The 16,432-nt window shown below is 39.0% G+C and overlaps 1 protein-coding gene across 1 annotated transcript in view; it reads left to right on the forward strand.

The window, feature by feature from the left end:
* The window catches only part of TRAF4 (TNF receptor associated factor 4), a 220,852-nt gene that overhangs the window by 170,158 nt on the left and 34,262 nt on the right, over nt 1-16,432 (forward strand). The window contains exons 5-6 of the mRNA XM_044054420.1: nt 10,955-11,116; nt 13,619-13,774. Of these exons, the coding sequence (XP_043910355.1) occupies nt 10,955-11,116; nt 13,619-13,774 (318 nt within the window). The remainder of the gene's footprint in view (nt 1-10,954; nt 11,117-13,618; nt 13,775-16,432) is intronic.

A 16,432-nucleotide genomic window follows, 5' to 3' on the forward strand; every position in this document is an offset into this window, starting at 1 on the left:
ATTTCGTGCCCTGCCATTCGGTCTCTCTACAGCCCCCAGAGTGTTCACGAAATGCATGGCAGTGGTAACAGCTCACTTGAGACTACAAGGATTCCGGGTGTTTCCATATCTGGATGACTGGCTCCTCACCACCCCCACAAAGCATCTTCTGGTAACAGCACTGCATTATACTCTCTCTCTCTCTGGCAAAATTGTTGGGAATAACAATACGTTGGGAGAAGTCGAACCTTACTCCTACACAACAAATAGAGTTCATAGGATCAGTGTTCAATACTCAGTCCTGTCTAGTATCACTCCCAATTCACAGACTCCACCAATTGAGGCTTCAGCTCTGAGTGATACTCTCTCAAACAAAAGTCTCAGCAAGGAAAATTCTTCAGGCCCTAGGTTCTATGCCAGCTTCAATCCCAATAGTGCCTCTAGCAAAGCTACATATGCTGATCCTGCAATGGCTCCTTCTTTGTCAATGTTTCCCAAACTATCACCCCCTCTATTACCAGATTTGAATAACCAACTCCTGCAAACAGGACCTCCTTTGATGGATAAGGCCAGACATAGAACTTTGAAGTCGCCCATTTCAGTCCTCTCAACCCAGAGCCATTGTGACCACGGATGCTTCCCTGATCAAGTGGGGGACGGCCATTTCCAGGGAAAGAATGTCCAAGGCACATGGTCTACCTCAGAGGCCCACATGCATATCAATATTCTGGAACTGAGAACTGTGCTGTTAGCATTGCAGGCCTTTTATTCGGCTCTCCCTTCCGGGACACTTGTGATTCAGTCAGACGATATGTCAGTGGTCTGGTATATCATCAAGCAAGGAGGAACCAAGTCCTACCCCCTATGTCGAGAAGCCATGGGAATTTGGCAGTGGGCGATAGCTTCCAACCCCTTTTTGATAGCAACACATATCCAGGGGAGCTCCAATGTGATTGTGGGCAAACTGAGCAGATGCATCCTCATGCCTCACAAGTGGTCTGTCAACCCTGAGGTGGCAACAGAAATCTTCAGCCACTGGGGCCAGCCTTGCTGTGACCTTTTCGCCTCCCCATCGAACAAGTGCAGCAGCTATTTTGCCCTACTTCCCCCAGAGAGGGAGTCACCGAGGGATGCTCTAATCCACAATTGGCCCACGGGACTTCTTTACGCTTATCCTGCCATCCCCCTGATTCCACAATTTCTAAGAAAAGGTCTTTAGTTGAGATGCAAGGTAATCCTCATAGCTCCATTCTGGCCTCAACAAGTTTGGTTCTCCTTCCTTCGGCCTCACCTATTATGCCCACCATGGATTCTGGACCCTCTGCCAGATCTGATTACTCACCCCCAAGGGTTGAATCACCCAAATCTGTCCAGTCTCAAGCTGACAGCTTGGTTTCTCCACTTCCATTAGTCACCAGGCAAGGTAATCCTTCCTTGCCTGTTTGAGACATAGTTCTGGCCTCTCATAAACCATTCACCAGAAGACTATATCAGGATAAATGGAAAAGGTTCTCCATCTAGTCCAAGGATAACGTGCTAGACCCATATTCTGCTCCAGTAACTGCAGTGCTTCAAGTTTTTTGATAATGGAGCCTCTGCCTCTACCGTATGAGTACATCTAGTGGCAATTTGTAATTCCCACAGTGGTATAGATGGCAGCCCTCTTATCTCTTTATGCCTTTGCAAGGCCTTCCTCAAGGGGACCTCTCATATCAGGCCTCCTGTCAGACAGCCCGTGGAACCATGGAACCTCACTTTAGTCCTTCAGTCTTTGACTTAAAAACCTTTTGAACCTGCTGTGAAGTGTGACCTAAAGTTTTTGTCTTGGAAATCCTTGTTCTTGGTAGCCATCATATCTGCCAGAAGGGTCTTGGAGGCATTGTGTATCAAGAGGCCCTATCTGGTCTTTCATAAAGACAGAGTATCACTTCGGACGAATCCATCCTTCCTTCCCAAAGTCGTTTCTGAATTCTTCATAAACCAGATCATTGATCTGCCAGTGTTATTTCCGAATTTTGCCAATAGAGAAGAGTACTGCCTTCACTCCTTAGATGTACATAGACAATTGAGATTTTACCTAGACAGGACCAAACCTATCCGTAAATCTGAACAGCTTTTCATCTCCTTTTCTGGACCCAGAATGGGAGAGGCTGTTTCCAAGGTTACATTATCAAAATGGCTAAGGGACTGCATACATTTCATCTATTCCCTCAGTAATGAACCTATGCCAAAAGTTAAAGCTCACTGCACTAGATCTATGGCAACATCTGTAGCTTTCCATTCCAGGGCTTCCATGGATGACATCTGCGCAGCAGCTACTTGGGCTAAGCCTCATACCTTTATCAATCATTATAAATTGGACTTGGTCTCCAGAGGGAGAGCTGCCTTTGGCTCAGTGGTGCTCAGGAATGTTCTTCCATAAGGGCCACCCATGTGTCTCAAGGTAGCATGGGATTCTGTCCCATCAGTGATGAATGGAAAGAAGATTAACAACATCAGATAAAGAAGTTATGTCTTACCATAACGTTCCATCTGTGTTGTTTATCGTATTTTTTTTCATTCATCACTTCCCACCCTCCCTCCCCCTCCAAAGGCTCCTGGGGGATGCTTTGGATTTAAGTGGTGTCCTAGGGTATTTGTGCAGAAGTGGCCTCAGCTTTACTTCTCTTTCTCTAGCAAACTCGATCTGAGGTAACCGGGAGAAGGGCATTCTGGGTAAAGACTTGGCTCAAAAGTTTTTTGGCTGTCACGAACTTGGTATAAAGTCCGACTCAGTTCTGAGGGCTCGGAACCGAACCCATCAGTGATGAATGAAAGAAGATAAACAACACAGATGGAACGTTATGGTAAGAAATAAATTATTTTTTTTAATTATCAGTCCTAAAATTGGGTTTAATGACTGCTTCACGGGTCTTTACAAGGTACTTAGCCCCAGCAACAGCATCTATCAAGCAAAGGATGTCAACCTTATGTACATTACATGTAACTAAATGATGGAGTCATTCAGATTCTGTCCACAACAGTTGGTAGATAGTGTACAGATGGTGATTCACAGAGTTATTTCATCTTTGCAGAATTGCCACCCAAGTCAAAGAACTGCATTTCTGTAAATCGATTGACTGAAAACATTGTCTGCCATGCACTTATATTGTACCAGCTGACACTGTTCTCTCAACCTGACAAAACAATATACTTTAAGCATTTCAACTAATTTTCTGAGTGTTCAGATAGTTTTGCAAAACCAAAACAAGAAGTTAAGCTAATTCCAATAGCTCCTTTGTGGCCTGCACCACCATGGGCTTCCTATCTCAAGGAAACAATACTGCAGTAAATACAGTAAATACACTTGCTGAGAGTAGATCCCATGGGAGGATCTTTTCTTTGAATGTAAAGGTAAAATAATTCTCTACCATCTCTGGAGTCACTGCATCTCTCACCCTGCATGCTGCAAATCTGATTCCACTAGAGCTCTATTTTTTGCATATTTCCTGTAAGTCCTTTAAAAGCAAGAAGCCTTCTGCTGCTTCATCTTAATTGTTGTAAATGGGGAAAAAAAAGTTTTCTTGTTGATGTGGAGGGTTTAAATTTTGCACCTCGGAAATATTTGATAACTTTTTTTTTTTTAACTGTGTCCTGTGGTATATGTTTTGAAGGTCTTGCTTGTATGTTAAGACTCTTTAGTTGGCCTAGTCAGCATGCCTTCTATGAGATACTTTTCCTTTTCCTAGGTATGATTGTTATTTTTTTTCTTAAAGTTTCCAGGGTAACCACAGTACAGTTAAGCGATGTACTCATGATAATAGTAAACAACTGTAGTATTGCGATCTTCACTTTTTTTTTTTTTCCTCCAAGTCTTTTGGGTTTCTAATACCATGACGGGAATGGACCCCATTCCTAAGTCAGAGTACGATTAAAGTTCATGAAATTAGTATTATTTCACTCTTTGATGTTAGCCAAAAGTGCTCTTCGCAGCACCCGCAATGTGCCCAGCAATGACTCCTTCTGCAATTCATACAGTGTTACATGAATTGGTAACATATCTAAATATGATTGTAAATTATTTTTTATAAGACCAGTTGCTCCTACTACTATTGGAACTGTCTGGGTATCTTTCTTCCACATGGCTCTTGTTTCTGCCTGCAGATCAAGGTATTTTATGACTTTGTGTCTCTCTGCACGCAAGACACTATAGTCACTAGGTGCGGCAATTTCAATCATCAATGCTACTTTTGTTTTCTTTTCTTGGATCACTATGTCTGGTTTTCTAGCATCTATCTTTTGGACTGTTGGTATTGGGTGATCCCATGTGATGTAAACTTCATCATTCTCTATGATTCTCTGTGGCTCATGTTTCCAGTGTTTTTCTGTCACTTCGATACCATAATGTTTGCACAATCTCCAGTGTAACAATCTCGCCACATTATTATTCCTTTCAGTATACAGTCCCTCTGCCATTAGAGCATCGCAACCAGCAATAAGGTGTGTAACTGTTTCCAACTCGGTTCCACAAAACCTACATATGTCTGTTTTTCCCACATGTTCAATGGACTTAGTAAACCAGCGTGTACGCAGCCTACTATCTTGGGCTGTCAATATTAACCTTTCATTTCTTGATATAAATTTACCTCTCATTAACCATTCCTGCATTCGTTCTTGATCAACATGAGGCTCTTCCAGAAGTTTTTTTATACTTGCAACTATATCTATGTTTTTTTCCATATTTCTTGCCTTCTCATCTGATCCTTCACCTTATATTCTTTCTTTTCTTTTTTAGCATATTCAATTGCTGCCTGTTTTTTATCCACTTCTGGTTTGATTTCCATTCCTGCTTGACGTCAATATGCTTCTGATAAATTAAGCAGAGATGTCATCTTAGATTTATTCTCCTCATGTTTCAAAACTTTCACCACATTTGGATCTTGTGAGGTCAAAAGATATGTGTGGAGTCCCACAATTGCAGATCTATACATGTAATCAATTTCAAGGAGGTCCATCCCTCCTTCAGAACCTCACCAGTGTGACCCTCTCTCTGTCCCCTTAGATACAACTCTCATTTCTTTACAGAATTATTTGTTTTATGATAGTGTTGAAATCAGATGACTGAATTGTTTTACTGCTGACTTCTAGTCTTCTCATCTGCCATCCTCCACCAAGACTAGTGCAATTGATCAGAATTGATCGGCATTTTGCCTAAAGTAGATTCTAATTTGTAGGTGGGCAAAGTATGCTGACTGTCCTTTGACGTTATCTATTATCTATGTCACCCATTCGGATGTTAAGTATATAACTGAGACTTTGTCATGTAGCATAGCGGTCTGTGTTGTACACTATGACCGATTGTGACTAACAGAAAGAAACAATAAAGCTTTCTTACTGTTTTGCATGAGAGTAAGGTGTGACCTTTGACAACTTCTGTCTCATAAACTTTTTGTGCAGATTTTGTTACACTGTGTTTTCAGATTTTTGAATATGAGCATGCTTACTTCAACTGTATTATTTGGCGTACCTCATGTATGCAGCCAGTCACAGCATAGAAGTTGTGTAGAATTACTGTTCACTGTGAATGGAACACCTTCTGTCAGTACTGTGTGTGCCCCCCAGAGGCACGTGATTACCAGTTACTGCAAGGACAAGATACTTCTTTCATCTAAGATAACAGCAAGCACCTTGTAAAACTGTACTTTCATTTGTAAAGCTGACATCTGTTTCAGCTTCAATCTAAAAATTGTATTTCATTTAACATGGGTTTGATTCAGGATGTATGCATGTAGCTTGGGGTTTGGGCATCTTTGTTAGTGAGAAAAAAAGTTCAAGTTGTATCCATAATGTATTCCTTTTGGTTATGCTTATGCCTTTGCACTGGGACATAATATAAGACAAATTGGTACAAATCCAGGTATCCCAGCAGCAGTGACTTCAGCTGTTCTCTTTAGAGATCTGTCTGTGGTACTGGGATGCCCTTTTCTGCAGTTCACATTCATGTGGATTTCCTTATCCTCTGAATATACTGAGACATGCAATAAGACTCTCTATACCTTACTTAAGCAACCCAAGGGAGTCATTGGTCTGTCTCCTTTTTGCTCTTCTTTTGAAACTGTATGCACAGATGAGAAAGAGTCGGCCGCAAAATATACATGTATTGACAGTGTTCTCTCAAAATTATTTTAGACCAGTTGAAAATGAGTTTGAAAAATCAAAAATGCATGTTGTCTTACTTGATTTGCTGACACTGAACTGTGTCTCCTGGCAGTTACCTATTGCTAGCTGTGGTCCATCCTGGATAGCCACAATTAGGGCCATTTTGCCAACCCCATGACCACTGCTGGGAAGCCTTCTTTTTGCCTAGTTCCAAGATCATGTGAGTATTGTCAGAGATAGGCCTCGTTCAGATCTTAGTCAGAGGTCCATTGACTATGACAAGGGTGTAAGGTCTGTTGCACTTTATAAAAGCACTATCATTACCTGCATGTAGTGGGACTCTTGGGATGGTATAAGCAAAAGCTATGATGTATCAACAAGGGTTATGCCTTTCCCACAGAAAGGGGAGGAATAATGTGAATGTTCCGTCCTTGTTCTTATCTTGGCTGCTCTTCAGACCTCCCAATGTTGCAACCAAACTTGCATTGGCAACATCATAGGCTTACCTTCATGTGAACTGGTATGTTATTACTAGCATCTTTGTGATCAACCCCCTATTAAAAAGTGCCAGTTTTGATAGTGTCAGGTTACAGTTATAAATTATGTTAATGTGGATGCCATCGAGGGCTGAAGTATTCTGTAAGTTATGAACCTATAATGCAGCAGTTAACATGTCATCTCTTAGAAGAATTTTGCTCTCATGGAACTTCTTTAATCAAGGACAAAGTTGATTGTCAGATAATATGTCCAACACATTAAACTCATTCTGACCACCCGGTCGTTATTTGGTTTATAAAATATATTTTGTTTCTTAGAAAAATAAAGCTGCTTAACACTTGTTTTAGAAATAACAGCAGACTGTTCACACTGTTGCCACCTTGCTTTTACCAGACAGGTAAAGCTTGCTTTCACATGTGCATTGCAGTGGCTTACGTTTTTGCTGATCGTTGTACAGTCATCCAGTTTTACCTAATCAGCTTACAGTGATATTAAGTGAGAGGAGAGATAAAGGAATACCTTGTGCTCCCACTGGGTGTTACCCATGTGGTTAGTTAGAACCCTCCCCCAAGGATGGACAAGCTGGCAGTGAATACTCACTCCCAACCTCCCTGGCCAGTTCCTACAGGCACCCTTTTCAAGTGAGTATTGGCAATGTAGATTTTTTTTCCTTCTTGTGCTTTGAAATTGTTCTGTTTTTAGTACCCTATTTTCGATGTACAGTCTTCCTTTGCTTTTAGTAACAGTATTCCTTCCAATTAATTTAAATTTTATAATTATATACTGTAATCACTTACATTTCATGCTTGATTATTTTCAGGCCTCCACTGAAGATGAGTCTGTCCTGGTGGTGGACAGGGTGGTTAATTGATTAATTAATCGTTTGTTTCTTTAAGTGGGCGTTGCATAGCCCATTTGTAATATAAAATGGTTCTGCCCTGTACAATCACTTTTGTTGACTAATGTAATTCTGGGTGATAATGTTTTCGGTGCTATGAGTTCAGATCAACTTGTCTGTAACTCCTGGCTGGAGACAAAGTACAACTACTTGAAGGGTGTTTGAGCTGTACTGTATTTGCAAAGTTTCTTGACATGTGGATACCTTTCTTGTTGTAGTATCTGTCAGGATGTATGGAGAACCCTCAGGTGCCAGTTGTCCAGCAATTCCTAATGTTACACGAAGAGATTCCTGCAGTTTAGCTGTTTTGACTGTTAGCTATTACATCTGGCTTACCACGCACCTGAAAATGATTTGCCCTATGTACACACAGATACAGACACAGATGTTCACAGGCAGACACACTCACACTTTTTATTTATTTAACATTCTTTAACTGGGTAAATGGGCTGGTTGGTCCAATGATATTTTTTGGCCATAACCTGGGCAATAAGAGCAAGGAAAATGCATTTTATATATGTGTATATATATATATATATATATATATATATATATATATATATATATATATATATATATATATATATATGAGCCGTTTATAATCTCGAAATACTGAAATGTCAGATTTCAGTATCTCGAGACTATAAACCCGAATGTTTAAAATAGCGAAAGTTCATAACCACGAATTCGAATATCTCGAATTTGCAGTTATGGCCTTATGTTACATGATGTCTGGGATTGCGTGTTTATGGTGCACGGTGCCGTGTGTGGATCTAGGTGTTTTGTCAGGTAAGTGAGTGTTTTGTAAGAGATTTGAGTGGGGGTTAGAGTGTGTTTGAGTGTGCTGATATGTTTGATGTGTGTGTGAGGGACTGGAGAATGTGCATGTGTGAGTTTGCATTTGTTTCTTGTTTGTGCGATCTCAGAGTTACTATATATAAGTAGGGGAGGTGGGGCGCAGCCCCCCACATGGGGGGTGCTGGGGCACTTGCCCCCCTGCTTATGTGTGTATGAGTTGTGTATGTGTGTAGTTTTTGTTTATGTTGTGATGTGGGTATTGTGGTGTATGTATGGTGTAGTGTATGTGGTTTGTTCAGTGTTTTGAATTCCACAGTTTTGGTCTCTGGGTTTTGTAGTTTCGGTGTTTTGTGGATTCGGTTTCATAGTTTCGAGATACTGAAATTCGATGTTTCAGTATTTCGAGATTATGAAGTGAATATATATATATATATATATGTGTATATATATATATATATATATATATATATATATATTTATATATATATAAAATCTGTGTTCTGAGGAATCCAGTGCCATCATGGGGAGAGCATATAAACTCTACACAATGATGAAAAGTGAAGGGTGAAACCTGAATTCTGGAGTTGTGGTCATAACTGTAATGGCTAGGCATAAAACTGAAGAAATGTAGAAACCACCACGGAAATAAAAAATAAAATGAATTTATTGCGGACCAAAAAACAAGCGCTTTCACGCAATATAAATTGCGCTTCCTCAGGTTACAAATTACAAAACCAAATGAGTGCTTTTATACCAATGCATTGTCTTTCAATTAGATAATTGAAACAATCATTAAATAAGCAACCAAAATGCTTGTTTGCATAAAATAAGAATTCAACATTAACGTCACAAGCAGTCTAACACAATTAAATGCAAGCAGCATGATCATCATTCAATAGCACCCAAATACAAAATTTTTAAGGATGTAAATAGTGTTGATGTTCATTGAATAGATGTCTTTTTAGAAGTAAAATAACATAAAATATTAACACCGTAACCATCTGGGTATTAGTGAAATTTTTAATGAGCGCTTGCAGGAAGCTGTGCCCATATTTAGAAAACCTAATGCTAGGGTTGCCATTACTACTTAATTCTACAATAAACACAATCAAATAAATAAGGGCTAACAAACCATTAGCTCAGAGCTTCGTAAATCAGGAAATGTTGCCCATATATGGCTGGAGGTATAGCCAAAATATTTAAGTAGAATCACCATAGAATGAAGGTGATGACAACGAAACAAAAATATAAAACAACTTTCATTCAGCACAAAGTGGTTACACTGTATAATACAAATATAAAAATATGATAATACAAAAATATATAAAAAATATATAAAAAATATACGAATAAAGATATACATCAATCATAAGATTTCATTCATCCAAAAATTAATTAATAGCAGCATGAAATGGCGCTTTTGATTTAATCAACGCTAGCTAAAAGCTAAAAGACTCGTGTTAATTTTTAATGAATATAATACACTATCATAGTAATAATAATTAAATTAAAAACGAAAATATTAAATAACTCCATTATTATTTTGTATTATTCTAATTCATTTTTATTTTAATTTTTAAATTTTAACAGAGACGCTTCTATCATATTGTTATGTACCAAGTTGCGCTATAATAAGCACACAAACTAATAGCTGACAAGCATAAAATTAGTATGCAAAGTAGATGAAAAGTGAAGGGTGAAACCTGAATTCTGGAGTTGTGGTCATAACTGTAATGGCTAGGCATGCCTTTAAGTGCAGTAAAGAACATATTTATGACAGGGTTTAGTCTGCTGCCCTCCCACTAAGTCTGTATCGGATGATAAGGTGATGTGGTAATATTGTGATGATGGGATTAATTAACTGTGTCATTGCTTCCAAGATTACAGTAAGTGTGCTGTCTTGCTAAACACCTGCAATTTGTTATGAATGTCTATTTTTTATCATGCTGTAGCTATCAAGTGTGAAGATTTACTTGTTTCTTCTTTCTTTGTACACAAGGGTTGACAAGAGTTTCAGTAAATACAATAAAAACTTGAATGATAAAATAATAAAGTTGAAAAGACACGTGATTTTTAAGAAAGGCATATGTCTTATTTTTACAGTACAGAACTCAGAAAAAAGTCTTTTTTCTTAATGCTGGAGTCTTCTCAGTTTTCTTATGTCACTATAGCAGCATGGCACAAGTCTGCTTCATAGACATTATCAGGGCTTGCTTATTTGTTATTTGCACTTTTGCCACTGTTTTCCAACTTGGATGGCCGTTGTAAAAAGCAAATCTCCTGCTTAAGTAAGAAGGACCTTGGTAGTTGAGCATTGTCCTTTGTGTGCTCACCTCACTTGCCTCAGAGTGATCATTCTAAACTGTGAGATTTATGCTTAATTTACAAGTTTTTGCTCACATATTGTGCATGCAGACTTTGGTGTAGAAGGGGAACAGCTATTTTGACTTCACATAGTCAAAACATGATTGATCCCTGCTGGTCCAGAACAAGGGCAGAGAAACACCATATTATTGTAGTATTGTTTTGCTTGTAGGTAGGTAAAGGTTTTTGATGTGTTTTTTAAAATATGTTCTAAAATTCTCAGTATTATATAATGCTGCTAATGTGTCTAAAAGGAACGTTTGCTGTTTATTGTTGCAGAATCATCAAGGAATCTGCCCTCAGGAAAGTGTGTATTGTGAAAATAAATGTGGAGCTCGCATGATGCGTCGCCTTCTGTCACAGCACTGTCTCACAGACTGTCCCAAGCGTACTCAGCCATGCAAGTACTGCAACAAGGAATTTCTGTATGATACAATCCAGGTAAGATTTAAGATGCATATTTTTTTCTTCTCAGCAGGAATCGGCACAATAAGGAGTTAATTTAGAGGAGTTTTGTGGCCCTGGCACTGTTTATTTCTAACACAAATCTATTCATCTTAAATTTCTCAAGGGTCCTAAAAGCCATGCAGGCAGTTTAATGCTACTTCACTCATAAAATTCAGTTTTGGTGCTGCTAAGCAGCACTTTTATGACACCACATCCCCGTCCATAATTTTTGCACAACTGTAGTGTGGCTTGCATTATTATAGATTTGTGCAACTTAAATTCCAATTGGTTGTCAATCCCAGATCTGCTCACTACTCTGCAGCTAATCGCCAAACCATATATTACTGGTTCCTACATTGATCATTGTTGTATAGCAACCACATCAGCTTATTCCTAACACACACACACACACACACACACACACACACACACACACACACACACACACACACACACACACACACACACACACACACACACACACCTTCTATCATAGCTGCCTGTTTGTATCTTTCCCACTTCTCCATCCTTATTTGTCTTTGGTTGTTAAAAGCAGTGGCCAAATGAAACCCTTTGATGTTGAGACCACCTGCTTAGTACCCATTTCAATAACTCAAGTGAAAAATAAGTCTTTAGCCTGTCAAACTAAGTTGGATGAGTTCCTGTCTTTACAAGCCAGACATTGACAGCTTTATCATTTCACTATAGATGTTTTACGTAAACCAGTTTATGTAAACCAAGCAGTCACAAGTGTATATAGTAAAACAGAAAATTATTTTATCAGGATTAATCAGAAAGCTTCAGTTTACAAATATAAATATTTAAGTGCACTGTTTTCACCGAGAAAAGAAAATACATGGTACAGAAAGACAGTGGTTAGAAAGTGCTTACTGCCCTTCTAAGTTCCCAAACTTTTGTTGATTGACTTAATCATACTGCAGAATATTAACAAATCTAATAAGACTAGAAACGGATAAAAAGTTTCAGGTGTCGGAGGTTAGGACCTTCCTTAAATACATCCCTAAGTGATGCAGATAGACCGAAATATATGCTCTGTTTTAGTACATTGTAAAATGCTGCCTCTAGCATAGCTCTAAACCTTCCATCTCCAGAGTATAGAAAACTGCCTGTCAAAATGTGGAACAAATGGGCAAAATCTGGAACACATACTAACAGCATATTAACAACTTCAACTAGGAAGCTTGCAGGATGGTTGCAATCTGTTAGTTTACACTTATAAAAAGTTATTTTTTTTTTTTTTTTGGAATATGATCCAATATTATTTACCTTGAGCTGCTCCCCCCACACACCCCACTCTTTAAATATACCACCTCCGAGATCGCACTAGAGTGCAGAAAAGGGAAATTTTCCCATTCCGCACTGTACGGAGATCCGCTGAAACGTTGGAACTTTTAAAAGTTCGATCATATGCTATCGACCATATGAAGTTCAAACTTAAAAGTTTGACAATGTGACATAGACCCTTAGTTTAAAACAATTCTTAACACTGAAAGTGCGACAGACCCTTTCAGTGTGAAACAGCGAGGAACACGAACTTTATAACACCCAAATGAAGAACGTTCCTTAGCACAAGGTGCACTTGAGAGATATGGCCTCATGTTCTGAAGCTGATGGTGCCGCTTCTGAGACTTATCTTTAATAAGTACAAACATGGCTCCCAGGAAATGTTTTCTTGTGTCAGACTGTGCCAGTCCTGCAGAATTCACCAGATTCCTTCTTATTCCAAATGACCGTAAGCAGGTTACTATATCAGTCTGTACAGTTTGCATAACTCAAAACAGGTGTTATTTCCAGGTTATTTACAAATTATTTTTAAGGGAATCCAGCCTATTTATGAAATTATAAAAATTAAAAAAAAGAAAATTATCTGTCAAAAATTTAGAAAGTTGTAGGCCAGATTCAATAAAGCCTACACTAAATGTACACAGTATATTTTCAGGAACATTCTTATCACATTTTTTGTGCTTTCAAGTCACTCAGAAAGATTACACTAAGTGTATGTGTACTCTACACTTTGTGGTAAACTTTATGAATCCCTGTCAGTTTATAAAACTTCAAGAATATCAGTAAGAAAACTAAAATTAGGAGGAAGAAGGTGTGAGTTATGTCTGTGTTGTCTGTTCACTCAGAGCAGTTTACTCTTAGTGTAGGTGTTATTGAATCCAGGGGTGTATTTTTCCCTATTTTTCCTTTCAGTAAAATAACCATCACTGTTCATTTAAGTCCTGACCGTCAAAAAAAGAAAGAAAGAAAACTTTGACTTCTGTGGGTGAATTACCTTATTACCTTTTAAATTTAGGGTTTATATCGAATGAATTGTTGCTCAGCCATACGGGTCATAAACAAGTGAGTGTTTTATAAGTACTTTCCTACTCTGCTGACAGTGTACAGTGAGCCAGCTAGGAGTTACTGAAACAGTAGGTATAGCTTATTATTCTTGTATGTAGAAACAATGACTGTTGTTTTAATTTTCAGAATCACCAGTACCAGTGTCCTCGCTTTCCTGTACCATGTCCCAACCAATGTGGAATGCCAAACATAGCCAGAGAAGACTTGGCCAGTCATCTAAAAGAGAACTGCAACACAGCATTGGTCCTTTGCCCCTTTAAAGATGCTGGCTGTAAACATAGGGTGAGTAAGCACATTCTTAATTTTTAACTACCCATTGTTTTTATTTTATTTTGCCCTTATCTTGTACAAGTATCAGGTGACCAGTTCCCTCCTTTTGATAACCTTGGTGAGCTCAGCAGCCGGCATGGAAAACAAGATAATGTGCACCGTTTCTTTACAGTGGAATAGAAGATGATAACCCCTTGCTCCTAGGTACATATGAAGAAATGCTACCAGTATGTGTCTGCTGTGTCTTTGATTATCCGGGGAGGCAAGATGCTCCGGTTAGAAATTTGTTAGCACGTTAGCTGAGTATTCACTTGTAGATTCACAGAGAGGAAGACTGGTTATTTAAATTGGCTTTCAGGGATGGAAAAGGTTAAATAACCAGAGATAGAGAAGTAGTTTTCCTGTGCAAGGTGACGCCTTCCATGTGATCTGCCCCCTTGTAGAGACAGACCAAAGTTCCAGAGTGTTACTCAAAGTCAAGAATTCCCTTTCTTAGTCATTCAGGATGGAACTGTTCTACATTTTAGATGTTATTTCCTGCTTTTGAAGAGCAAGTCAGTGTAGTAATTTAATTGTAGAAATATTTGAAACCAAGATCCTGCTGTAAGACAGGTGCTGTTACTTGGATAGTATATTTCAGAGAAATAAATTCTTAAATATTTAAAATAAATAGATGTTCCTCAGTCCCTGACTTAACAGATACCCTTTTCACTTCTACCACAGCTGTTGTAGTAAGCATGATGACAGCTCAACAAAGGTCTCTGTAGTTGAATATTGCTCATAGTATGCAACAGTACACTTATTATTTCACAATTACTCAGAGTCATATTTTTGAATTATTTATTACATTTCTGTCAATGGCTTCTTGCCTATTTTTACTGTGGTAAGCATGTAATTGCCTTCACAAACAACAGCATTTGTTCAGTTTGATCTGTTAGCATAGGACGAACAGATGGCCAAGTCCTTCCCTGAAGCTACAAACCTCAAGGACAACACATTTTGACTACGTTTTTGAAGAGCTTTGGTGATTATCCTTCTCTAAGTCCCAGGAATCAGCGTTTGCACTCCTCCTCACAAGGCAGTACTGTATAACTGCACGTTGTTTGTAATGCATAATTGGTGTGTGTGTGTGGGGGGGGGGGTCCAAGGGAGAGCAGCAGAAGCAGCTCCCAGAATGCTTTTGTTTTCTGCACAGCAACAGTGAGAGCTATACAGATGTGACGTTCTATCACTGGCATCATTTCTATGCCTTGGGACAGAATGCTGTTTAGAATCTTGTAGATGATGAAACTCTGTTTGGGCTGAGTTAAGCGGATCAGATGGAATTAACTTTCATAAGTGTCTGACAGCTGGGAGGAAAAAAGCGCTTATAAACTCAGCAGTTTAATGAATAAATAAAGTATTTATTATTATTATTATTATTATTATTATTATTATTTTGTCTTTCATGTCATTGCAGTCCCACATGCTTTACTGCTTTAGGGAAAAGTAGTGTATGGGGTGCATTTCAGAGAGCAATCCACTTAGCACTTTCTAATAAATTCCACTCATCTCTTCCATCTGGCATTTTCTCTTAAGTAGTTTATAGGTTCTGGATTGCAGTCACTGGTAGAGTGGCGTTTCATCTTATGGCAGCTGGATGTGGCATCACTGTATGTCCCTCCTTACTGTGCAAACGCTGATGTCCAGTAGCTTTCGTAATAGCTATAGTACTGATCACAAATGCTGTGTTATGCTGCTAAGCATTATATGTCCTCGGGCAACCTTGGTGCATTTATTGCAGGGGCTGCACAGCTGTGATAGTGAGCCCAGTTCAGAGATGAGTCTGTTGTTCTGAATTTAGGATCTTGTCAGAGTGTAATGTGGTAGTGCATCTCTGCTAACAGAATGTAGCAGTGGCTTCTATCACCTTAGTACCCTCTTACATTTGTGGCAAGGGTGCTTAACCACTAACAGATGAGGAAATTGTGTGAACATGCGCGCTCGCGTGTGTGTGTGTGTGTGTGTGTGTGTGTGTGTGTGTGTGTGTGTGTGTGTGTATATGTATATGTATATGTCCTTACAGACATCTGTCCTTTACCAGTAAAATATATCTGTGTCCACAGTGGAAAAAAAAAAGAAGAAAAGTATGCCTGTTATCATAATGGGCAGGAAGTGTCAGCTGTGATTTAATGTTGGTATATCAGTGCATGTGTTATGGAGAGCTGCCTATTGCAGAAGTACAGGGATGAGGAAAATAACCAGGCTTTCTTTTCCAAGCTCTCTTCACCAGACTTTAGTTACATTAGTACAACTAGACGTAACACTCAAGTAACCTTGTGTCACCACTAAAACGTAGATGTCCTTCTATTCCTATGTTGCAGTATTCTGCATATAGGTTTACTCTTCTAGTCTCGTGTACGTACGACCAGTATCCAAAAGCTTTCAGTCCCTCCAAGGTGCGTGAGACGTCTGATGTAGCCGAGAATCTATGGGCCTTAAAGGTGACGTCAACATGCACCAGCTCTCAGAACTTTTTAGCCGCCAGTCGTACGCCAGGTGTTTCTGCTACTGCTGACGTCGGATTCATTGGATAAGATAAGTGCCCCTTTGGGGACGTTTTCAGTCCTTCTATAATTTAGTATTGCTTGTTCATGTCATCCACAAAGGGTAAGTGTCAATGCGACCACC

Source organism: Protopterus annectens, chromosome 13.part0, assembly GCF_019279795.1.
Source record: "Protopterus annectens isolate FY-2018-M chromosome 13.part0, PAN1.0, whole genome shotgun sequence".
NCBI lineage: Eukaryota > Metazoa > Chordata > Ceratodontiformes > Protopteridae > Protopterus > Protopterus annectens.